Source organism: Sinocyclocheilus grahami, unplaced genomic scaffold, assembly GCF_001515645.1.
Source record: "Sinocyclocheilus grahami isolate Dianchi unplaced genomic scaffold, SAMN03320097.WGS_v1.1 scaffold33.1, whole genome shotgun sequence".
NCBI lineage: Eukaryota > Metazoa > Chordata > Actinopteri > Cypriniformes > Cyprinidae > Sinocyclocheilus > Sinocyclocheilus grahami.
This window is the reverse complement of record NW_015505212.1, coordinates 3,768,494-3,793,208: the sequence shown is the minus strand read 5'-3', so window position 1 is coordinate 3,793,208 and position 24,715 is coordinate 3,768,494. Positions and strand designations below refer to the sequence as shown.

General features: G+C 40.8%; 1 protein-coding gene across 2 annotated transcripts in view; it reads right to left on the bottom strand.

Moving 5' to 3' along the window:
* LOC107580954 (filamin-C-like) overlaps positions 1 to 24,715 on the bottom strand; it is a 57,393-nt gene that overhangs the window by 5,774 nt on the left and 26,904 nt on the right. Inside the window, exons 3-40 of one of the 2 annotated variants that reach the window (XM_016266565.1) lie at positions 23,755 to 23,852; positions 21,747 to 21,897; positions 21,519 to 21,637; positions 19,990 to 20,067; positions 19,654 to 19,816; positions 19,368 to 19,568; positions 17,033 to 17,170; positions 16,801 to 16,927; positions 16,464 to 16,600; positions 15,966 to 16,159; positions 15,756 to 15,869; positions 15,532 to 15,675; positions 15,131 to 15,254; positions 14,865 to 15,025; positions 14,695 to 14,785; positions 14,434 to 14,603; positions 14,202 to 14,319; positions 13,850 to 14,112; positions 12,072 to 12,669; positions 11,816 to 11,989; positions 10,663 to 10,825; positions 9,687 to 9,847; positions 9,286 to 9,453; positions 8,091 to 8,214; positions 7,793 to 7,949; positions 6,336 to 6,525; positions 6,199 to 6,222; positions 5,760 to 6,007; positions 4,827 to 4,919; positions 4,348 to 4,447; positions 4,075 to 4,215; positions 3,804 to 3,932; positions 3,528 to 3,701; positions 2,973 to 3,134; positions 2,237 to 2,440; positions 1,151 to 1,303; positions 926 to 1,048; positions 268 to 513 (exon numbers count right to left, since the gene is read on the bottom strand). In XM_016266565.1, coding sequence (XP_016122051.1) covers positions 268 to 513; positions 926 to 1,048; positions 1,151 to 1,303; positions 2,237 to 2,440; positions 2,973 to 3,134; positions 3,528 to 3,701; positions 3,804 to 3,932; positions 4,075 to 4,215; positions 4,348 to 4,447; positions 4,827 to 4,919; positions 5,760 to 6,007; positions 6,199 to 6,222; positions 6,336 to 6,525; positions 7,793 to 7,949; positions 8,091 to 8,214; positions 9,286 to 9,453; positions 9,687 to 9,847; positions 10,663 to 10,825; positions 11,816 to 11,989; positions 12,072 to 12,669; positions 13,850 to 14,112; positions 14,202 to 14,319; positions 14,434 to 14,603; positions 14,695 to 14,785; positions 14,865 to 15,025; positions 15,131 to 15,254; positions 15,532 to 15,675; positions 15,756 to 15,869; positions 15,966 to 16,159; positions 16,464 to 16,600; positions 16,801 to 16,927; positions 17,033 to 17,170; positions 19,368 to 19,568; positions 19,654 to 19,816; positions 19,990 to 20,067; positions 21,519 to 21,637; positions 21,747 to 21,897; positions 23,755 to 23,852 — 6,123 coding nt within the window. The remainder of the gene's footprint in view (positions 1 to 267; positions 514 to 925; positions 1,049 to 1,150; positions 1,304 to 2,236; positions 2,441 to 2,972; positions 3,135 to 3,527; positions 3,702 to 3,803; positions 3,933 to 4,074; positions 4,216 to 4,347; positions 4,448 to 4,826; positions 4,920 to 5,759; positions 6,008 to 6,198; positions 6,223 to 6,335; positions 6,526 to 7,792; positions 7,950 to 8,090; positions 8,215 to 9,285; positions 9,454 to 9,686; positions 9,848 to 10,662; positions 10,826 to 11,815; positions 11,990 to 12,071; positions 12,670 to 13,849; positions 14,113 to 14,201; positions 14,320 to 14,433; positions 14,604 to 14,694; positions 14,786 to 14,864; positions 15,026 to 15,130; positions 15,255 to 15,531; positions 15,676 to 15,755; positions 15,870 to 15,965; positions 16,160 to 16,463; positions 16,601 to 16,800; positions 16,928 to 17,032; positions 17,171 to 19,367; positions 19,569 to 19,653; positions 19,817 to 19,989; positions 20,068 to 21,518; positions 21,638 to 21,746; positions 21,898 to 23,754; positions 23,853 to 24,715) is intronic. The other variant, XM_016266571.1, reaches the window with a different exon arrangement.

Below are 24,715 nucleotides of genomic sequence, written 5' to 3'. Positions count from 1 at the left end.
TGTGTGTATGTGTGTGTGTGTATATGTATGTGTGTGACCCTGGACCACAAAACCAGTCATAAGGGTAAATTTTTTGAAATTGAGATTCATACGTCATCTGAAAGCTGAATAAATAAGCTTTCCAGTGATGTATGGTGGAAATATTTAGGACAATAGACAACTATATTGCCTTTAATGTTGTCCAAATATATATATATATATATATATATATAGGACCTAAATGATCCCTTTAACCTGCAAATAACACAAACAAACACGCACACACACCCTCTGATTGTCGGCCCTGGGCACTGCTGAAGGGTCCCTGCTTCTCCCTGCCCAGAAATCCACCGAAAACATCCCTGAAGGGATCACCCCCAACCTGGGTGCTCTCTTCCACCCGCACTTCCCGTTTGGTCTCGCCAGCACGGGTCTTGCTGATCTCGGTGCGCTCCGTGCACGTGTAGGTGTGGCTGCTGCGTGTGAAGGTACGAGTGAGTCGCTCTTGGGCCGAAACCATCTGAAACCAGTTCCCTACAGACGTGGAACCCGAAAGACAGAGGAAGGAAAGAGAAGAAGGAAGAAGAAAGGAAGCGATGAAAAAGGAGAAACAGGAAATGCATGCTTCCAAGCAGAATTGAAACATTCTGTATTCTTTTTTTTTAATCAAAACTTAAATTCTATATAACTTCATACAGAACCACTCTGATTCAAGACACAGGAAGTGACACGTGTGACAGTGGGAAACAGGTGGGAAAAAGAGACAAACTCTATGTCTGAATATGCCTATAGTAGTAGGCGGAAAATACCTGTAGTATGTGAGACGAGTAGTATGTCAATTTATAGAACAGTAGGCAAAAACACTTTCGGTGAGATTCTGAAGTGCACATCTGATGGACACTATACTATCCCATGAGGCCACGGGAGTCAATCATTCTCTCCTCACCTGGAATCTTGAGGTTGAGGTCGCAAGTGCTGCCCACCGTGGCAATAGAGGGCGCCTGCCTCTTTCTGGTGATACTCTCCTTCATTCTTCCCTCACCCAGAACCTTCACTGTAAATGGACTTCCTGTGGAACAACATAAAGAGTTTACAGGAGTCGTCCACCTCAGAAGAGAAGCATCTTGAATGAATGAATGAAAAGAGACTTAATTTGAAAGCTGTGCTGTACCTGGCACATGTTGGTCGGCGAATTTGATGTTGATGATGTAAGTTCCGGGTTCGGTTGGGCAGTAGGTCACTTTGCATGTTCCGTCGTCCACATCCGAACAGTTAATGTCAACTTTGCTGGGCCCCTCGATGGACAGACCGAGACCTCCATAACCTAAGGTAACCAAGTGGGTTTTATGATTTAAAGGGGTCATATGATGCGATTTCAAGTTTTCCTTTCTCTTTGGAGTGTTACAAGCTGTTCGTGAATAGATAAGATCCCTAAAGTTGCAAAGACTAAAGTCTCAAACCCAAAGAGATATTCTTTATAAAAGTTAAGACTGGTCCATGTCTGCATCACGATGTGGGAAGATTTGCATAATGCCTCCCAAATGTTCACGCAAAGAAAGAAGGCGTAACTTTGATTCTCGCTGTAGTATTGTTGCTGCCGCCGCCATGTCGTGGAGACGCTGTGTGTTTCGTTGTGAAAGCGAAACTACTTTGTTTGGCCTTCCAAAAGAGGACACAACTAGAAATCAGTGGTTAAGTAGTATTTACAACCCTGTTCCAGAACAGTTCAACCCAAATATTAAGATGTGTGCAACGCATTTTACGGAGGACGAGGACTGCTTCCTGGGAGAGTAGCTGCCGATGTTCCGGTGAATTCAGTTCCCGTTTTCCCCTCAAAATAATGTTCTTTTTAGCAACATCATAGGACCCCTTTAATACAGTTAGGAAAAGCAGAGCTAGTACACTTTGATTTTTACACACACGCTAGTGTATACATACAGTATGCATGACATAAATTTACACATGCATACAGATAACGCTAAGCGTTTGTGTCAAAAGTATACAGAAGTATACTTCAGGCTTAAGGTTTTTACTGTTGCTCTGCGAAATTTCATTGTCGAATTGTCATTTCAATAAGAAACTGTGCTATTGAGAGTTTCGCACAATGGCGAAAAAATTCCCCATGCATATTTTGCATGGTTTAAATTGGTCATACGAAAGTTGCTTGATAAATGTTCGGAATTTAGCTGCCAAAAAAACGTCCATTTTACTGTACTGTACATTATGGAAGTCACAAATATCCTAGAATACCATTTACCTGCACTTCTGGTGTCCACGATGAACTCAGCCACTTCAAAGGTGTGTCCTTCTATCAGTCCTTTCCCAAACACTTTCACCTTACTGGCATCTCCGATCTCAGACTGGCCCACCATGATCTTGAATGGGCTGTTGGTCACGTGTTTTCCATTCTTCTTCACGCAGACCACATGCTCACCCACCTCTTTAGGAGTGAAGGATATTCCTGAAGGCAAAGAGCAATGGGAATGAGTTATTTTTTCAGGTTTATAGAGTATTTTATGGTAGCAAAAAAGATAGGCCTCAGGGTTTGGCTGTACATAAAAAGCCTTTTCTGAGCTGATAGTCGATTCTCTTTGAAATCACAGGAAGGAGCTCTTAGTCTCAAATTAGGTTTTAGAGGCAAACACTACAGGCATCACCTCATCAGAAAGTTTCTGAGTTTGATTGCTGACTTTCTTGTTATGAAAAACCTTATAAGTTTATCTAGTCTCTAAAAGTGGTATAATTACTTTCACAGTCTCACGGTCTTCTGGGAAAATGTACCTAAATATTGGTGACTCATCTTGTTTGCAGGGGTGTACACAAATTTCGATAAGTCCTACCTGAACTTCCTGTTGGAAATTCAATGAGGGGTCTTTAAAAATCCCAAGTGACTGAATCCATTCACAAATAATATGATCCGGCTTATTTATGTTCTGCTTTATCAGCTCAGTCGTGACGTATGTAGGTGCTGGCAGGCCTGACGAGTGACTAACCGATGTGGCGGTTTGGCAGTCTCTTCAGCAGGCAGGGCTCCTCGTTGCCAGATGGGGCTCTGATGCTCGCGGTCAGGGAGCTCAGGTCCGTCTCTGTGATCTTCAGTGACACATCTGTGGCCGTGCCAACGTTCAGCTGGGATGTCCTCATGGAGTCATCACCTACATCATGAATGAGACAGAAATATGTGTATATATATATATATAACTAACAAATATGATCCAGTTATTAAAAATTAAACATTTACTGTGCGGGTGCAACCCCAGTTCTATTGCAAAGAGCAATGTTGTGAGGGGCAAAGTGAGAGTGAGACAGAAGGAGGGGGGAAACAGATACTTCCTGTTTCTAAAAACTGTCAGGAAGTGGCTCCTACTTTTAGAAGCACTTCAGATGCGGTTAAATTCTCCAGGTGTGAAGGCACGCGCACACACATAAACACACACGACAGCTAATTTTGTGATTCACAGACATTATGGAGAGACATAACTTTGCCCTCTCTTGTTCATCCTCTCTCTCTCACTCATACCCATATTTGGGCACATACAAACCCCTACCTGTGATCTTGGCTGTAAAGGGGCTTCCAGCGATGTGCTTGTCATCAAACTTGACGATTATATTATAGTCTCCTGGGGCTGTTGGCAGGTAGGACACAGTGCAGGTGCCATCTTTATTATCCTTACAGCTGATCTCTGCCTTAGAGGGGCCTTCCACTGCCAAAGACAGACCACCTGAGAGAAGATGAGAGAGCAATGTGGGAAGTCAAAAGTCTGGCAATGTGAAACTAATGCAATGTGGCTGTGAGGCTGCCAGGTTTGGTGTGTGTGTATTACCTTCTCCAGCGTCCTTAGTGATGATTGTGAAGGTGGTGGGTTTGTTGACCATGCCATGACTCAGACCAGGGCCATATGCATTCACATGCCCGCTGTTAATGGCATCTACATAGAACTGCAGTGGACTTCCTGTAAAGGCATTATTAAAAGAGTGTCACTTCATGTTTAAAGATGATCAACGTCAAACACAGGATTGATTTAAGAGACCAATTATAGAATAATTATTACATTTACAGATTTTAGAGCAGCAGGCATCTAATTGTTTTGATACCTGGAATGTGATTCCCGTCATATTTGATGTCCATCTCATGTAGGCCCTTCTCGGTGGGGGCATATTTGACTGTCACAGTCCCGTCCTTGTTATCAGTGATGTGAGGATGGGCGGTTTTACCAGAGGGCATATGTACCTCACCTAAAAAAAACAAAAAAACAAAATGCCATCTTTTAAAAGAATGAATTCTGTAGGCATCTGTGAAAAAGATGCACGCTTCATTGCACCTCTAATAGTTATCTACTTTTTTATTTGTTTAATAAGTGTTAATACCTGTAATCTCCCCCTTTTGTACAGTAAATGGAATGACCAGATTGAACGGGCGAAGCATTGGCTCCATGGCATCCACTGCAGTGACTGGTTCCTCCGTGGCCTAGAAGAGAAAGAGATTTCAGCATCACTGCACTTCTAACTAAGTACAGTGAGAAGATATAAGTGCATGCAATGGGTTAATGGCTGGAAAACGAAAAACAGACAAGGGCCCAGGCTGGTTGGACTGCAGTAGATGGAATAAATTCATAAAAGCAGCAACAACAAAGAACCTTGTGCAAAACAATCCCTCTACAATAGGAGATCAGCAAGCTATTCATTAACTCTATGAATGCATGATCAGCCAACTAGCCGTTTAATAAAAAAGACGTCAGCAGTAAAGCTCATGAAGCAAAGATGGATGAAATGAAAAGGTGCAATGACAAAGGCTGAGGAAGAGAGAGCGTTTAGGGCGTTATCTGATGACTAGGGGTGGTGTGTACCCAGTGAGGGGTGTAGCCCTGGTAGGGGGCGTAGGGCTGCTGTAACTGTAGTTTATCACATGGTTCTTCGATTATAGGGATGGTATCAGATGCCTGGAGAAGGAGGTGGTCACATGTTTAGGGCTTCACACGACACACATTTGCATGCAGCTAATTCAATTTGACCCATTGAACTGGAATTGAATTGCTAAGTTAAACATCATCTCAATGAATAAGGTACAAAAAGGTTTTTATTTGGGAGAATTATTATTTTGTAAAAACACAACATGCACTGGTAGCCATATTTTGAAATTATTTATGATCATCTGCATTAAAACAAAATACTGTTCAAAGTCTGGGGTCAGTCATTTTTTATTTATTTTAATATTTAGCACCAGCAAGGATGCATCAAATTGATCAAAAGTAACAGTAAAGACTTTTACATTGTTACAAAAATTATGTATTTAAAATAATTGTTGTTATTTTGAATGTTTATTCATAAGGAATCTTGGGGGGGGGAATCTTGTTTTCTACAGAAAACATTAGGCAGCACAACTGTTTTCAACAATGATAATAATAAGGAATGTCTCTTGAGCATTAAATAAACATATTAGAATGATTTCTAAGGATCATGTGACACTGAAGACTGGATTAAGATTGTTGAAATTTCAGCTTTGCGTCACAGGAATAAATTACATTTTAAAAAATATTCAAATAGAAAACAGTTATTTTAAATTGCAATAATATTTCAGAATATTACTGTTTTACTGTATTTTTTATCAAATAAATGCAGACTTGCTGAGCATAAGAGAATTCTTTCAAAAACAATAAAAAAAACTTAGCAACCCCAAACGTTTCAATGGTAGTGTACCATTCACAAATATATACAAAATATTTATTATTGTGATATGCAAAAATCACTATTCATACTACATATCAACAGAAGGTGCTCACCACCACATGGAAGGGGCTGTTAGGAATGTGCTCTCCTCCAAAGCGGATGGTGATGACGTATTTCCCAGGTTCTGGAGCGGTATAGTAGATATCAAATGTCCCATCCGCGTTCTCCACCACATCCACGTCTAGCTCCGCCCCGTCTGGAGTTGACACTTTGCAGGTGACCTTCCCCTTCCCAGCAGCCTTTGCATCCACAGTGATAACGGTCTCCTCGCCGATTTGAATAGTAGGTCCGAGCCCAGAGCCTGTCCATGGGACCGCAATCACAACAAAGCTGTTTTACTACACCATTCAGAGAGTTATAGTCTGAATTCATGTACACTCTGCCACTTTTTGCCATTCATCTCAGTGACAAAGAATGGCCTAAACTGATCCTACATAAAAGGCTTGCAAAGTTTAATATAGGTAACTGATGATTTTATTTTTAAAAACTCACCCAATCCGTGTCCACCAATCGACACTACAAATCAACAAGAAGAGCTGTTAGAATTCATGATGATCATGCTGAGATTGCATTTTAAGGAAGCAATAAGTCACATAGAGACATGTGTAACATAGACGTCTACAACTTACCTGTCACAAGGCATTTGCTGGCATCTCCACTGGGCAGAGCATGTATGCGGTAGGGGGAGTATGGGATCTCATCTCCGCCATATTTGATTGTAATAGTGTAGCGTCCTGTCATATCTGGGACGTAGGACACGGTGTATGTTCCGTCTCTGTTATCTCGAATGTTTGCTTTCTTTGGTTTTCCTTCTGGGTCCTGCAAAATGAATGAGTTGTTATAGTGTGTTCATGCAAATGTAAATGCATGTGTGTCTATATATTCATTGGCTCTTGTAAGCCTGCATATAGAAATCTGATTTCTCATTTGAATACAACAACGTTTTAACTAATTGCTGAAATAAATGTAGCCAATATTCAACAAGGCAATATTCCTCATACAGATTACATAGCAAGCATCTCTGACTGTTAGTCATGTAGTGGAAAACCACATGTAGGGTTTTAGCCTAAATCTAATGACAGGTCAGTCCACAGAGACCACTAAAGGGCAACATTAAGGGTATCAAGTCCCCTTGACTGCTACAAAATGATCAAGTATGGCTGCCTGGGAGAAAGGTTCACTCTCACATTCAAAAAAGCCACTTTTGTGCAATACAAAGCTGTTTCTGGATACTTTTGCATGTGTGCAGTTTGGTTTGAGTGAAGTTTTCTCCCTTCCTTTTCAAAATGGAAAGTAGTATGATTATTAAAAAAAACAAGGATCACCCTCAAGAAATTACAATTCCCAAGTCACTTCTGGCACTTCAGTGTCAAAGGAATGTGGTATGAAACACGAGGACACAAAAAGTGACGTGAAAAGAGAGAGACAGACAGACAGACAGACAGACAGAGAGATAGATAGATAGATAGATAGATAGATAGATAGATAGATAGATAGATAGATAGATAGATAGATAGATAGATAGATAGATAGATAGATAGATAGATAGATAGATAGATAGATAGATAGATAGATAGATAGATAGAACAAAGACATTATTAGGGAATGAATTCAGAACTAGGGGATAACAAAGGCAAAACTAGGGAACAATTAAGGAGAAAAGCAGCCAAAGGAGCAGGGGAACTGGGGCAGGGAGTACAGTAACAAGGGGACGATCCATGAGCACTTAGGGGCCCAAGACTAATGGGAGGGACGCCAGACATGGTGAGTTATAACAACAAGAGGAGGCCGAAAGGAGGGGCCGCCTTACACATCCTTTCCTAAGAATATGGAAGGGGATGGTGCCCTTTACAATGTGGTTCTCCCACACCCTCCTACCCCAGTCCTCCACAAACACAGAGGCCTCTTGCCTGCACCCATCCGGACCCTACAGTGACAGCAGGGAAGGGGTCAGAGGTCAGGGCAGAGGGAAGCGGAGGGAGGACAGTGGCCGTTAAAGCACATGTGATCATCAAGGGAAACCTCTGTCTTAAAACATGTATAAAAAAAAAAGAGAGAGGCCTGAGCGAGTGTTGATGTTACTCACCAGTATCTGTACAGTAAGAAGACCCTCGCCTGCGTCACGGGCATCGATGGTGAACTCCACCGGTAGGCTGGCGGGAACCCCGGAAGCGTTCAGTCCAGGACCGCTGGCACGGACTTTACTGGCATCATGAGCAGGCAACACCTTGATCTTAAATGGACTAAAAAGGGGGAAACACATGTAATCATCACATGCTTATTTTATTTGGAAGTGTTCTTCTTTCTAAATCAGCTCTGAAGATTTTGGTCATAGTCTATTCACTTCATTAATATTAATACTTTAAGCAGTGTGGCAGCGTTACCTGCGTGGCACTTCTTGGTCTGCATATTTGACACACACAGTGTACGGTCCATCTTTAGTAGGAGTGTAGATCACCGTGCGTGTGCCATCACCATTGTTTGTGATATTCACTGGCTCTGTCACACCTAGAAAAACAACACAGTTGATCTCTCTGCGTGCCTGTCATCTAGTCTAGACAACTGTAAAACACTCTTGATGAATGTGTCTGCAGGCTTCATATGGGCATCACTGAATGCAAATCCAGGACTTTTTCCAGCACCAGTTTGTCATTTTCAAGGTCATCACAAACTAATGTACAAACGTGGAACTATAGCTATGGTTTTTGTGTCCCTTCACTTACAGTCATTTATAACCTAAATATGATTTGCATTTTTAATGTACATTACTGTTAAAAAATTTGGGGTCAGTAAATTTTTGTAATGTTTTTAAATGAAGTCTCTTATGCTCACCAAGGCTTTGTTTATTTGATCAAAAATACTTTAATATTGTGAAATGTTATTATAATTTAAATAACTGTTTTCTAATTTAATATATTTAAAATGTAATTTATTCCTGTGATGAAAAAGCGGAATTTTCAGCATCATTGCTCTAGACTTCAGTGTCACATGATCCTTCAGAAATAATTTTAATATGCTGATTTGGTGCTCAAGAATCATTTCTTTTTATTATATATGCTGAATAGCAGTTGTGCTTCTTAACATTTCGTGGAAACCTTGATACATTTTTTCAGGATTGTTTTACTAATAGAAATTTCAAAAGAACAGCATTTGAATTTGAAATCTTTCATTACTTTATAAGTGTTTTTGCTGTCACTTTTGATCAATTTAATCCATCCCAGCTAAATTAATTTCTCTTTGAAAAGTAGTGTACAATACTAAAAGTTCATTGGACGTATAAAAGCCATTTAATAAATCCAAAAGCCACCAAAGTTCCATTAAAACATGTAGTTTAAAAGCTTTGAAAATGGCAACATTAAATGCTGAGAGGGGAACACTGCTAAATCACTTATGATTTATAGATATTAAAAATTAATATGCATATAAACCACTTTCTCAGGTTTGCTAAACACATGCATATATTCTGTTAACATTTTAAGCCAGTCTTCCTGGTATTCTAGTACTTATATTTCTAAAACCTAAATTGCACTTACAGTATAAACTCCAAACTCTGTGTGTGTTTTTCCAGTCTATTTTCACCTGTAGGTCCATACAGCAGCACCTCCAGTGGGGCGAGTCCAGCTTTGCTGCAGTCCACAGTGAAGGTCTGAGGAACGTGGGCTCTAACTCCACTGCCCAAACCAGGACCAGAACACTTCACCTTACTAGGATCCACCAGCTCCCTCACAGGCACCCTGAATGGACTACCTAAAAACCCACAGAAATTGTACAGTTGCTTTTTCTTCATAAAATGCAAAAACAGACCCTGAGGTATGAAATATTCTAGCATTAACTCAAACTGTCATGATTATTAGCTTTCAGACGTCTTAACGCTCATATTCTCAAACTGATGAAATTCAATGTCAATGCATAATTAGTGTGTTGCGTTCAATTAGAAACAAACCATGGAATGAGTTAGACAGAAGGAAATTACATCATACCTGGGATAGGCAGACCTCCGAAAGTGATGTTGACATCATATTCTCCAGGAGTGAAAGGAATATACTCCACGCTACAGCTGCCATCTTTGTTATCTTTACAAGACATCTTAGCTTCTGATGGACCCTCGATAGCCAATCCAAGACCGCCCGTGCCAGCACCCCTAAAAGAGAGGAAAATACAGACATGGGAGAAAACATAAGTTACAGTAAAATCTAAAAATAGTTATGTACTTATATTCAGCTCTGTTCAAATCCAGTCCGAAACATGTAAGAACCTATGTTTAAACTAGTAAACCAGATTTTATTTACACCAAAACTATTCATATAGGGTTCACTGCTAAATTTTCGTCACTCTCAGTGAATGGCATTGAATGGTTGGTAAGTTTTTTTTATTGACGAGACTTATTGTTTTTGACTCAACGTTTCCAAAATAGACCATTACAGAACACGTTCATGTTCAACAGCAGGTTTTCATAGAAATATGTACCTGGTTTCCACAGTGAAGCGGTTGGGTTTGTTGACCAGACCCTCTTCCAGACCGGGACCATAGGCACGTACACGGCTGGGATCACAACCTTCGGTTACTGCCACCCTAAACGGGCTCTTGGGAACAGGTACGTCATCATACAGCACCTCTATCAGATGCACACCTGCACAAAGACCAAGATTACAGCACTCTTTCATCTATAAATATTATGCTGGAAAGTACTTTCTCATTCTGGCAAGCTCTAATTTGATTGGCTGGCTGTAAGGGTGCCTCAGTGCATCTTATCCTGTTTAAGAACTGCCTTCTTTGATAGGAAGAGTGTGTGACTATACAGAGAGGGACAGGTTTTTTTTTCTTTCTCAATCGATAATTGTGAAGGAATATTATCAAGGCATCATGGGAAAACAGACATCAGCAGTCTCTGCTCAAAACACAATGAGCAATGAATTACTTTTCATCTCACAACATTGTTTTCGTAGAAATATGTACCTGGTCTCCACAGTGAAGCGGTTGGGTTTGTTGACCAGACCCTCTTCCAGACCGGGACCATAGGCACGTACACGGCTGGGATCACAACCTTCGGTTACTGCCACCCTAAACGGGCTCTTGGGAACAGGTACGTCATCATACAGCACCTCTATCAGATGCACACCTGCACAAAGACCAAGATTACAGCACTCTTTCATCTATAAATATTATGCTGGAAAGTACTTTCTCATTCTGGCAAGCTCTAATTTGATTGGCTGGCTGTAAGGGTGCCTCAGTGCATCTTATCCTGTTTAAGAACTGCCTTCTTTGATAGGAAGAGTGTGTGACTATACAGAGAGGGACAGGTTTTTTTTTTCTCTCAATCGATAATTGTGAAGGAATATTATCAAGGCATCATGGGAAAACAGACATCAGCAGTCTCTGCTCAAAACACAATGAGCAATGAATTAATTTTCATCTCACAACATTGACCTCCACACAGAACAATCAATACAGCAGCCATGCTCAGAATAAAATACAGCTCTGAGTGTGTGTGCCTCATGATTCTCAGGGAGGAAAGGGAGGTTCAGTTCAGAAAAAATGCCAACATGGCCTGTTAAATTAATGAAGACTGGGGCGGAAACAGGACGGCTTCAGTCAGCATGAAGTAAGAAAATGATAGACTTTAAGCAAACTATATAATCTTCAGTTATCCTGTCAACCCAAAGTGCATGAATAACATTTTTCTGACAGAGAGAAAGACAGAATTATGGCCTGGTCTGGTTTTACTGCCTACAGGCCCCTGGATTGTGGATTTTCACTTTTTACAATTTCTAGTACTGTTGATAATTTGATCTTTCTGTCTCATGGACAATAAATGTGCTAAAACAACTGTAACTTCCAAAGTAATGGACACCAAAAGAGTCAAGCTTTAAAAAACCCATTAAAAATATGCCCAAGAATATGCAAAAGAAAATAAATAAATTAGATGACTGGAATTTTTTGAGGGCTTTTATTTAATTTTTTATTTGCAATCCGATTACTGTAATATAGCCATTTTTGTTTAATGTAAATTTTAATTTAATTACTAAAAATGTTTGTGTGTTTCATCCCAATGAAAAATCAATTCAACAAAAAACATACGTTTTTTTTCCCTATGTACTGAATATCTTACCATCCTCATATGCTGTATATTCCACTCTGTAAGTGCCATCTCCTTTGTCGGTGGTGAACGCATCAGTGTTGGCACCTGATGGGTTAACAATACGAACTTTGATGTGGTTTCCACCCATCTTGCTATGAACCCGAGTGTCCACGACAAAGTGTGTAGTGACCTCTCGGAGTACCCCTGTGAAAATATACCAAGTTTTGAAGCACATTGCTGAGCACATTGGTACTAAACACAAGCACATTTAGATGGGCCTTCTTACCTCTGGGTTCCACTCCTGGACCGTAGACCTTGATTCCGCTGGTATCGAGAGCAGGATCTACCTGCACCCTTGCAGGGAACTTCGGCACTGCGTGTCCTCCATATTTAATCGTGATGGTGTACATTCCGTGGAAAGGAGGGATGTAGGTGATAGAATATGTTCCATCGCTGTTATTCTGCACATGAACCTCAGCCTGCGCTCCTGAATCTGAAATAATTTCGATGGTCAACTCCGCCTCGCCTGCTTTAGAGCAGTCCACCGTGAACGACGCAGCTTCATTGACCTTTCCTCTCTCCAGCCCTGGTCCGCTAGCTGTGACCTTGCTGGGGTCAAAGACAGACTGAATCATGGCTTTGAATGGAGAACCAGGGATGTGAGCATCAGCAAACAGGATGTTAATGGAATACTCTCCAGGCTCAGTGGGCAGATAGGACACTGAGCAAGATCCATCGCCGTTGTCCTGGCACTCGATCTTGGCTTCACACGGGCCCTCCACAGTCAGCCCGAGACCCCCTGTACCTGCACCTTTGGTGTCGATGGCAAATGGAGCGGGTTTACCCACAATACCTCCCTTCAGGCCAGGGCCGTTGGCTCGCACCTTGAAGTGAAAGTAAGACAAAACTATGGTGAAATTCTGTTTCAATAACAAATCAAAATGGAATTCTAATCAGAAATAATCAGAAACTTAAAAAAGTCATACAACCTGAAAGAGAACCAGAAAATGTAATACTTTAATATATTTAAATTATACATGTGGTACATGTGGAAAGCAGAATAACTGATTACAGAACTCTGGAATATTAAAAATGTATGTACATCTAAGGTGAAATGGCCACTCCAGGTGTGCATCGAAATTTCAATAATTCAACAGTCCAACATGCTTTAACAGTACTAGAGGACAGTCCAACATTTTTCAGAGCCGGACAGCCTTCATCATCTGTATCCATTTATGGCCAGAGATCTGTATCTGTTTCAGTAATGTACAGACCAGCTATCTAATGATTCTCAGTGACACCTTGGCCCAGTGACAGAGAATGGAGCAGCCATTCCACATGTAGATAAAGTACCTTGTTTGGCACACTACATTTGAGTTCACCTTTCCCTGACAGATTAATTAAACACAACTGTCCTCCTGTAATAATTTCCCACAATGGCTAAATGGCCTTTTGTGTTTGTTTTAGGCTTCTTCATTGACAGAGCTAATATACTAACTAGAGCATCTGGCTCAAGGAGAAGAAAAACCCTCACTTGAACAATTCAGCCCTGTAGACAACAGGCAACAAACAAAAATTCAATTCAATTCAATTCAATTAAATAGTTTGACTTTGGAACCAGCATTCCCGGAGTAAACCTCTACAAACAGGAAATTTCGTTGCACGGAGGTTTAAGAAAAGTTGTTTGATAAAATCTGGCTCTAGTTTAGTTTGAACATTCTGACTCTGGTTAGTGGCTCACAAACTCTCTGAAGGTCTCTCTGATTTGTGAGGTAAGGATTGCACGGTCCAGTCCAATTTCTCTTGTTACTCCTAAAATGCCTTCCATGTTTCTCCTCATATGGAGAGCTTTATCATCACAGCCAGCTCTTAGTATGTTTGCAGCCCTCAGCTTGAGAAAGAATCCATGAATGACTTGAAATGTCAAGCCTGTATCTCTAATGAGATCACTTAGTTAGCAAATGTTTTCCAATCGAAAGTATTTGCAGTAATCATGAAAATTCAGTTCAATAAGACAATGATGGGTAAACAAATGAATCACATTCTCCTATTTGTGACTCTTACCTTTGAGGGATCTGGAGGCATCACTCCCTCCACCGTGAAAGGACTTCCAGGCACGGGGTTTCCATCATAGCTGATGTCCACTTTGTAGGGCCCCTCTTCGGGGGGAATATACTTAACAGTGTGCACCTCATTGGATGCTCCAGATTCAACCTTACAAGGGATTGGTCGACGAGAAGGTGAGGTAATCTTGACGTCCACCTTTCCTTGACCTCCCGCGCCACGTGTATTAATGGTAAACTCCTCATCTTTCCCTACATCCACTTCTAAACACACAGGCACACAAAATATGCACAATAAATACAATCAACACAGCTAAAATTTTTATTTCACACACAAACTGCTGTGGACTTACTGTTGTTAAGTCCTTGAACTTTGACCTTGTTGATATCCAAAGGAGGAGCAACAGTGATGGTAAAAGGGCTTTTGGGGATGGGGTCACCGCCATGGCACACAGATATGCTCATGTTACCCTGAATCACAAAACATACAGGACTGAGCAAGATAGAATTTATAATAGTCATAATATCATGTGACATCTTGGTGTCTATTTATAAGAACAGCAACCCAGTGTTGAAGTGTCTCACCTGCTGTAATGCAGTGTAACGCACAGTGAAAGAATAGTCGTGGTTATCAATGATCTCAAAGTCACTGACGGCTTCTCCTTTCCCAGCTGTGGTGAAGTGAACCTCAGGCGTGGCCTTGCCTGCTCCTTTAGTGTAGATGGTGAAGTGGGTCGGCTTGCCCACTTCCACACCTGTGACAGAGACACATAACATGCAGATGAGATGAGATGGGCTGTCTTTACTTACTTTTTTATAATTTCTGTCACTGACAATCAAACTGACCAGTCTTGTTGAGTCCAGGACCCTCTGCTTTCACCTTATTGGCATCATGGGATGGATCGACTTTGATACGGAAGGGGCTAATTGGAATTTCCTGTTAGTTCATGAAAAAAATGCATTTATAGGCCTCAAATTGTATAGAGAAAAAAATGATATTATTGACTGAGACTCACTTGATCAGCAAATAGCACCATGATGGTGTAGCGTCCAGCTCCAGGAGGTGTATACTTCACTGTGAATGTGTCATTGTCATTTTTAATGATGTCAAAATCAATATCTGCTTCAGCAGGTCCCACCACGCCAGGAGCACACTTAATCCCAATGCTGACATCTCCTAAGGTGTGAGAGCAGACGGGAGAAAAGGAATCATCGTCCATTTCCAAATTTGACCATAAATTGACCACGTTTGGATAACGGTAGCAATCATGTTTGCTCTGACCTTGTCCAGCCTCGCTGCAATCCACAGTAAAGTATGTGGGTTCATTGGCCTTCAAGCCAGTCTTCTCCACTCCTGGTCCATGAACCTTCACGTTCTCTGGGTGACTGCCTTCTCCAATGGTTACCTGAGAAATGTAGAAAGACCAGAGTACTGTAAAACTAGAAATGTAAAGCTTTTGGAGGACAGTGGTTCTTGTAAAGTTATAATCCAATATGGAATCTATGATCTAACACGGTCATGTAAATGGACATTTTGAAATCTAACACCAGAAAAATATGGTCATGAACTTTCATTGAAAGGCTGAGCTTGCAGTAGATCCAGTTTTTGAAAGTTCTTGACAAACAGCTAAATAAAAATGTCATCAACTGGCTGAAGTCTGTCTGTTGACAGTGAGCTCTCACCCTGAATGGACTATTGGGAACGTTGACCTCTCCCCAGGTGATGATGATAGTGTGTTTGATGGGCTTGGTGGGTATGTAGACGCAGAAATATGTGCTGTCACCGTTATCTGTGATCTGGATGTTGATGGGGAAGCCTTCTGAGTCCTTGAATAAAAGATGGACAAAAACGTTTTTGTACCAGTGAAGTGAGGCATGAGGCATCTGGGACTTGAATGAAAATGTACCTGAGCGTAAATCTGTAGATGTCCTCTTCCAGCTCCACTGGAGTCAATTGTAAATTCTGCAGGTTTGTTTACAATGCACCCAGTTGGTTCTAGCCCGGGGCCGTAGCACTTAACCTGCATAAAAACATGAGTTAGTTAGTTTAGTTACAGCTGTCATTTAATATTGCCAACGAATGTGCAATCAATATTGCCAATTATCACAGGGCAGACCTTCTCAGGGAAGACGTCATTGGCTGCAGGGAGGATGTGGGCCATGAAGGGGCTGTCTTTGATATCTTCATCATCACAAATGACATGGACCGCATAGTCACCAGGCTCGGTGGGCCAGTACAAAACATCACAAGATCCGTCTCCCTTATCATCACACTCTATCTTAGCCTGTGAGGGGCCTTCGATGGAGAAACCTGTGCATGGAATGAGTTTTCAACCATTACCCAGGCATCTTATCACACCATAAAACAAGGGTTGATAGTTCTAGCCCTCGAGGTCTAGTTTTCTGCAGAGCTTAGCTCCAAACTTGATCAAACTCACCTGCCTGTAACTTTCTCATAACCCTGAAGGCCTTGTTTAGCTTATCCAGGTGTGTTTGATTAGGGATGGAGCTAAACTCTGCAGTAAAGTGGACCTTGAGGGCCAGAGTTGTGAAGATCTGCATAAACACTAGATCCCTGGATACAGTGGCTCAGTGATGTTAAAGAAGATTCTTACCCAGAGTTCCAACCTCAGTGCCAATGGCCTCGACCACAAAGTCAGCTGATTTGCCCACAATGCCCGTCTCCAGGCCTGGACCCCAAGCCCTCACCTTCTGAGGGCCTGCATCTTCACTTATGATCACCTCAAAGGCGCTACACACATTTAGACGTTTTGATCAGAAGTGAGATGGTTGTTCATGATAATCTGCATAATTCCTAGATTATATCTTTCTGGAGTAACATTTCCATATCCTGTATGATCCTTTTAATATGGTCAAAGGATTTGAATATTTTCAGAAACAGAAATGAGACGATACCACAGTAAACTGGTGGAGGTTTATAAGCACCCTTACCTACGGGGAATGGCGTGGCCACCCCAAGTAATGGTGATAATGTATTTTCCAGTGAAAATGGGGTAGTAATCACATTCGTACACACCGTCTCCCAGGTCTTGCACCTTCACAGGCTCATCGCCACCTCCTGCAAACACAAAATTTAATTGAGCTGACTAATTTTATGATGCAAAGTTGATTAAAACAGAAAAATCAACAATCATTGTTGCAGTCAAAACAGTTGCACGCATACTCGGCCCTTTGACTTGAACACGTAGTTCTCCACTGCCTGCTCCCTTCGTGTACACCTTAAAGTCGGCCACCTCCTTCACACGCACACCCTTGGGCTGCAGGCCACGCCCAATGGCCCGACAGGCATTCGGGTTACTCGCTACAAAGAAAGAGCAGTTATTCTTGATCTCACAAGTTGTCAAAGTTGGTTATGCAAATGGACCCAGCCAAAGGTACGAACAATGAAGAACAACCAAAGAAAGAATGTTTCCTTTAAAAGCCTATGACAAAGCAATTAGCAATTTCATAAAGACCCCATTAGAAATGTAGTGAGACCAATATAATGAAAACTGCAGGAAAGCTGATCAGCGTTTTCAAGAGCTTATAAAAAGACTTAAAATAAACACAATATTTGCCATTATACAAGAACCAGTTTTGAAGGATATACCAAACTTTAACAATATTCAGCGTGAATGAATTTTTTTTTTTTAATATGTGGCTTACTGTTGGGGTTTGGTGTTTAACACTAAGTTCACTAATGAGCTCTTTTAGAGCAATAAAACGTCTATTAAAGCAGTCTGGCTAAGTTCTAAGTGCTTTCTCAGATCTGATCAAACAATTTCTTCTTCCAGTATCAGTTTCTTCCAGTGCTGGATAAAAAGGCAGACAAAAGTCAACAAAATCAAGTTATGTGAAAAAAAATTGGAAAAGTAGTGTTAATTGAATAATTAATGAGTTAAAGTTATTTAATTGTATATTTCGGTTAGGAAAATCATGTTAAGACAGAAAATCAAAGCATTCCCATTCTCTGAGTTAATATATATATAGAGTGACACAGCCAAATCGAGCAACTGCCGAGATGATGATGACGACGATCATAATGACAATGGGATGAGGATGATGATCTCTGAGATGAAGATGACTGTATTACACGCCCAGACGGTCACTCAGACATTGGCTCTCTGATGCCAAATAAAGATCTGGCATCTTGATTTTGAGATTTAAAAATTGCAGGTGTAAAATAGATCAAATGTCAGTTTGAGTTAAAGTGAACAGTTTAAACAAGGGCTTATATAACACATTTAACACAAAATAAAATAAAATAATCTAGAATTTTGATTGCGTAACATCTTCAGCCCTAATTTAAACCAGTTTGTTACGTTGTTAAATTATTTCATTAATATTTTTTTTAATAATTAATTAATTATGGGATTTGGTTAAATTTGTTAAATTCTGAATTATTATTAAATTATAAATATTAGCAGAATCCAATCAAAAGTGGTGCTTGTGTGCTGAGCGTCTGTTAAGTGATCGTCCAGTCCCACCACTGAATGGTGGCTCTTTTTCTGCATCGGTTAAAACAAGACCAGCAGCAGCATTCACAACACTTGTCTAATCCTCCTCTTACTCTCATTCACACTCTCACTTTTACTCATACACACTTTCATCCCATAATTTCCTGTCTCTATCTGAGCTTCCTGTTGATTTAGCTGCCCCAGAGGGCAAAGCTAGCAAATGCCAGCGCATGCCAACGAGCCAGAGGTGGTGTGCCTGAGAGGACACATCCAGGGTGAGGGGAGGAGAGGAGAGGAGACAGGAGAGAGGGGACCAAGCTCGAGCAGGCATCTGCCACGCCCCCCGGGTGGCCCGTACTAACTTGGTCGCCTGGGTTTGGGTGGTGTTGGGGGAGGCATTTTCTTGGCCCTTTCTGAGGGCGGCGTGCGTATAGACCGAGGGTTTATGTGAACCGGGGAGCCGATCTGCCGGCCGCTCGGCGGAGCTAGAACAACACACACAGGCGAAAGAGGAAAGAGGAAACACAATAAAGCGTTTCGTCATCATCGGGAGGGTGGTGAAACCCTGAAGCAGTGAGCAAACGGAGCTCAAAACCAAACAACCTGGTCTCAGCAAGTGCCACAGAAAGCAGGTCTCTCTGGGAATTGTCCAGTATTAGTATGCTGTCAATCAAACAACTTTGAACTCATTACAAGAGGAAAATAAGTTCTTTAGGCACAAAATGCCACAACTGAAAAGACCAGCATTCTGAAACTTGTGTTTTGGGTGCTGGTCTTCAACAGTAAGCGAACCAGATTTACCAGTAAAACCATGCTAGTCTTTTCAACCGGGGCAAGACATTTTAGAAAGAATGTGGCATGCTTTTAATGCAGAAAAAACAACAAGTCGAAGGCTCAGGCAAATAAAAGCACTTGTTGTTGTCTTGGTGCATTAAGAGCTTTGGTGTTAAACATTAATGTGACCGTAAAAAGACTGCAGGACCTCTAATTTATCGGGTATCATATTTTTTCAAGGAATTAAGATTAAGATTATCAGTCACAAAGTGAGGACATGTGTCTCACCCTCTGAGATGTGGACAGTGAAAGGGCTTTTTGGTATCTGCTGGCCAGCAAATGTCACATATATAGTGTGAGGGCCCTCCAGAATGGGGCAGTAAGTGCAGCGGAAAACACTGTCGCCCTTGTTTTCCAGAATGATCTCCACCGTGTCTCTGCGGCCCTGAGAGTCCACAATGATCACACCAACATCACCAGCTCCTGCACCTGAGGAGTCACAAATACATGAGGATCTTTAACTAGTCTCTAGTCTCACAGCAAACAGCGAGTAGCAACATTTCCCTGACATTACCTGCTGTGTAGATGTCAAAATAGGTGGGTTTATTGGCCACACTGCCCACCGGTTCCAAACCTGGCCCACGGGCCTGCACCTTGTTCGGGTCTCCCAGTGCTTTAGACACATTTACCAGGAAAGGGCTTCTGTCAATGTCCTGTCCAGCAAACAACACCTTCACCTAAAGAAAAAAAGAAATATCCCTCAGTTACAATCACTCCATTTCATCTGTCACAGTTAAAGGTCCTTTTGTTAAACCTTACAAAATGATGTCTGATAACAAGACCTAAGTAGAATAAAAAAAAATAGATTTTCATAAATCTTGAACATCAGCATTATTTATTATTTTGTTACCTTATGCAGACCCTCCACTTTTGGGACATAGACCACAGAGTAGCTCCTGTTCCTGTCATTGTTGGGAATTACTCTGGCCTGTGAAAAAGGACATATTAGTAAGACATTCACCAGGTAGTTGTTAAAACAGTTTTTTTTTCTTGTGTATCCCTGCAGCCTTATTAATAAGGCTCAAGTGTCTTATCCTCATTCAATAACAAAAAAAAACAGAAATGTGTTACTATTAAATCATATTAGATCAATTACCATGACATTTTTTATAATTATTTTTATTTAATTTTTAATTTATTTTTAAAAATCATGAGAATTAAATCATTAATTATTATTATTATTACAGGTTGAATAAAAGAAGATTAACTTATTTTTACAATGAAAGAAGTTTTATGAGTTAGAAGATTACCTCTTCTGTGTGGCCCTCTGGATCCTCAATGTACACCAACACCTCTCCAAGCCCGGCCTCCACAGTCTCCACCACAAACTCAGCTGGCCTCAACACAACGTTACCTTTGGACTCAATGCCTACCACAAGATGCAAAGGTTTGAGTTGAGGTAGAGTAGGCTAAATGTTTTCTCTCATAATCGCTGTCTGTCATTCAGAAGTATTAACAAATTCATCTGTCAGTCTTACCTGGGCCGTAGGCCTTGGCTCTCTTGGGGTGCAGGGTTTTAGATCGCAGTGGGGCACCAGGTTTGAGTTTGGCTTTGGGGAACTGAGACAGGTAGGTCATCACTGAGTGCTCGTCCACGTTAGGATCCACAATCTCCTCTGGAGCAATCACCTGGATGGACAAAGTGCAAAATTAGAGGTCAGAAGACACATGCTTCATGCTGGTTTATCTCTGATCTCAGTCGTGATTTCTGGATGCCATTCAAGCAATATTTCTCAATCCAGCTCCTGGGGCAACCCGTGTAACACATTTTGGACGTCTTCCTCATCAAAAACACCTGATACAACTCATTATTTGAGTAGCAGGGGGGACATTGACCTGTAATGGCTGCATCAGTGAAACACCTAAAATGTGCATTGCTATAGCCCTCTGGAGGAGGATTGAAACAAAGAACCACGTCTCACTGACTTCATTTGACATTTTCTTCAAGCACTGTTACTGCCAGAATCAATCGTCAGATATAAACACAGCCCTATGCTGTGATAGTCTACGGCACAAAACTGATGAAGTACACTTAACGTTTTTAAAGCTGTGGAAAATATTTTCTGCCTCTCCTCTTCCCTCAGTCCCGTCTTTCATGTCCTGCTGGTTAAGTGTCCTGCTATATTTAACGCTAGGCTGGAAGGTTAAGAGCTAACTAGAAATAGCTCTAAATGGTATTTAACACAGCAGAAAGACAGAAGTAGAGATTGAACGAGAGAACAACAGGGACAGGAAAAGAAATATGCTTTTATTTAATTTTTAATTTATTTTTAAAAATCATGAGAATTAAATCATTAATTATTATTATTATTACAGGTTGAATAAAAGAAGATTAACTTATTTTTACAATGAAAGAAGTTTTATGAGTTAGAAGATTACCTCTTCTGTGTGGCCCTCTGGATCCTCAATGTACACCAACACCTCTCCAAGCCCGGCCTCCACAGTCTCCACCACAAACTCAGCTGGCCTCAACACAACGTTACCTTTGGACTCAATGCCTACCACAAGATGCAAAGGTTTGAGTTGAGGTAGAGTAGGCTAAATGTTTTCTCTCATAATCGCTGTCTGTCATTCAGAAGTATTAACAAATTCATCTGTCAGTCTTACCTGGGCCGTAGGCCTTGGCTCTCTTGGGGTGCAGGGTTTTAGATCGCAGTGGGGCACCAGGTTTGAGTTTGGCTTTGGGGAACTGAGACAGGTAGGTCATCACTGAGTGCTCGTCCACGTTAGGATCCACAATCTCCTCTGGAGCAATCACCTGGATGGACAAAGTGCAAAATTAGAGGTCAGAAGACACATGCTTCATGCTGGTTTATCTCTGATCTCAGTCGTGATTTCTGGATGCCATTCAAGCAATATTTCTCAATCCAGCTCCTGGGGCAACCCGTGTAACACATTTTGGACGTCTTCCTCATCAAAAACACCTGATACAACTCATTATTTGAGTAGCAGGGGGGACATTGACCTGTAATGGCTGCATCAGTGAAACACCTAAAATGTGCATTGCTATAGCCCTCTGGAGGAGGATTGAAACAAAGAACCACATCTCACTGACTTCATTTGACATTTTCTTCAAGCACTGTTACTGCCAGAATCAATCGTCAGATATAAACACAGCCCTATGCTGTGATGGTCTACGGCACAAAACTGATGAAGTACACTTAACGTTTTTAAAGCTGTGGAAAATATTTTCTGCCTCTCCTCTTCCCTCAGTCCCGTCTTTCATGTCCTGCTGGTTAAGTGTCCTGCTATATTTAACGCTAGGCTGGAAGGTTAAGAGCTAACTAGAAATAGCTCTAAATGGTATTTAACACAGCAGAAAGACAGAAGTAGAGATTGAACGAGAGAACAACAGGGACAGGAAAAGAAATATGCACCTTGTTATTAAAACCCATAATTTAAAGCTCTACCTCTCCTGCTGCAGCAATAGCCTACATGCTCAAAGCATCCAATGACCTACTGTTTCTCTCAATAGATGTGGACTCTCTATTTATCTCAATTACTCAAACACAAATTTGTGTTCTAGTGTATTCTTTAAAGATAAGTTGAAAAAGATTTCTGCATGGCAGTTACACTAAGGCAGACTGTCTGTACTATCATTTGGTAAGCAATAAAAATAGATCTGCTGTTGACAGTGCAGTAAATATCTCATATATACTACCGTTCGAAAGTTTTGGGGTCTGAGTCTCTTTTGCTCACCAACGCTACATTTATTTGATCAAAAATACATTAAAAAACAGTAATACTGTGAAACATTCTTACAATTTAAAATAACATTTTTCTATTTTAATATATTTAAAATGCATTTTATTTCTGTAATGTCACAGCTGAATTTTCAGCACATGATCCTTCAGAAATCATTCTAATATGCTAATATACATTCTATGCTATAGATTTGGTGTTCAAGAAATATTTCTTATTCTTATCAATGTTGAAAACAGTTGTGCTGTTTAATATTTTTGTGAAAACTAATACTTTTTTAGGATTCTCTGATGAAAAAAAGAACAGCATTTATGTAACATTCCTTTTGTAACATTCTAAAAGTCTTTACTGTTACTTTTGATCAATTTAAGGCATCCTTGCGGAATAAAAGTATTAATTTCTCATGAATAGAAACTACTGTGCATTATGATGATACATGCAAAAACATTTGAAAAAATGAAATACATACATTTAAGGCATTTAGATAGCAAGTACATGGTTTAGAAAGAAGTAATACTATAAATAAAAAAATACAGTTGAACCTAGTGCAAATAAGTAAACGCGAGAGAAAGAGGAGAGCTTTGAGTCTACATCTGAATTAAAATATTATTTTAATCAGATTTCAAACCACCTAGAAATGTGGCACTGACATATTTTGCTGTTCAGCCTTCAAAATCTAACCAGTTTAATGTTTAATATGCCAAAAATTCTAATTTGTAGTCTGTGGGAACAACGCCCCATTATTCTTTTACCCTCTCTGACTCTCTCTTATACAAACACACATACTCAGAGGATCATTCAAAATAATGAGGTAATAATATAATTTCAGCAGCTATGAGCTACTACAAAACAGCCAGTCCTGCTCTGCTAAAGAAGAAAACATTCCTAATAAATATAAGTGATTGCTTCTTACCTGAGGCACACCGAGCCAGTCGTCGGCTTGTTGCATGGCTTCTCTTGCATTCTCCACTGGCTGACTCGGGTCCCATGTCTCCCAGTCCGGACACAGGCCTTAGATGGAGACAAAGACAGCAGAGTTAGCAGACTGATGCAAACAGTTAGTCAACTCTTGCTAAAACCATGAGAATCATGTAGGTTCTAAATCAGAATTCCTACTGTATAGGACTAAAATGCACTCTTACTTTAAAATTATCCTGCATATTGCTTTATAGATGAACAGAGAAGAGCCAGATCTGAGCTTTATCTTGGGCTGCAGACCCACTGTTCCACAGCAGGGATCTATTAATCCATGTTCTTTAGTTCAACTTGACCTTAAATGCTCTCAAATGAGCAGTTTCCCATCACTTCACCCTTTTTTCCAATCTTTAATAAGCGTGGTCAGGCTTATAGCTCCGAACGCTTCCCTGAAGGAAACACACACCAATGCCGTCTGGACTAAAACTGTTATTATATGCTGGATTACACTCAAAGAGTAAGAGGTGTTTAGTTCAAATGGAAGCAGAGAGCCTTGAAACCACAAGACTCCTCAACAACTGCCAAAATGTTAATATCAGATGTAGGATTGTTTTCCAAGAATCTCCAGGCCTGCGGTCGGACAGTGAGTATCTGTAACAGGCCCCGTGCTACTGCTAACACTGATAAACCTTTAATTTTAGGTTTTTAATACATTTAATGCATGCTGTTGAGCTGTTCCGGTATGAGAGGACGCTGGCGCAGTTGGCGGCCGCTTCTCTACCGTGTGTTTGGTAGCTTATTTATTTTTTTATAAAATTTTAACAACCTTCAATTATTTTATTCGATACTTTAAAAGTCATTGCCACTTTACACACTATCTCTGAAAATTAGCGTGCCGACACTTGCCATTGCCGGTTTGTTTGGTCGGCTCGGCACCTGTGTGCGTTCACCCTCGGAGC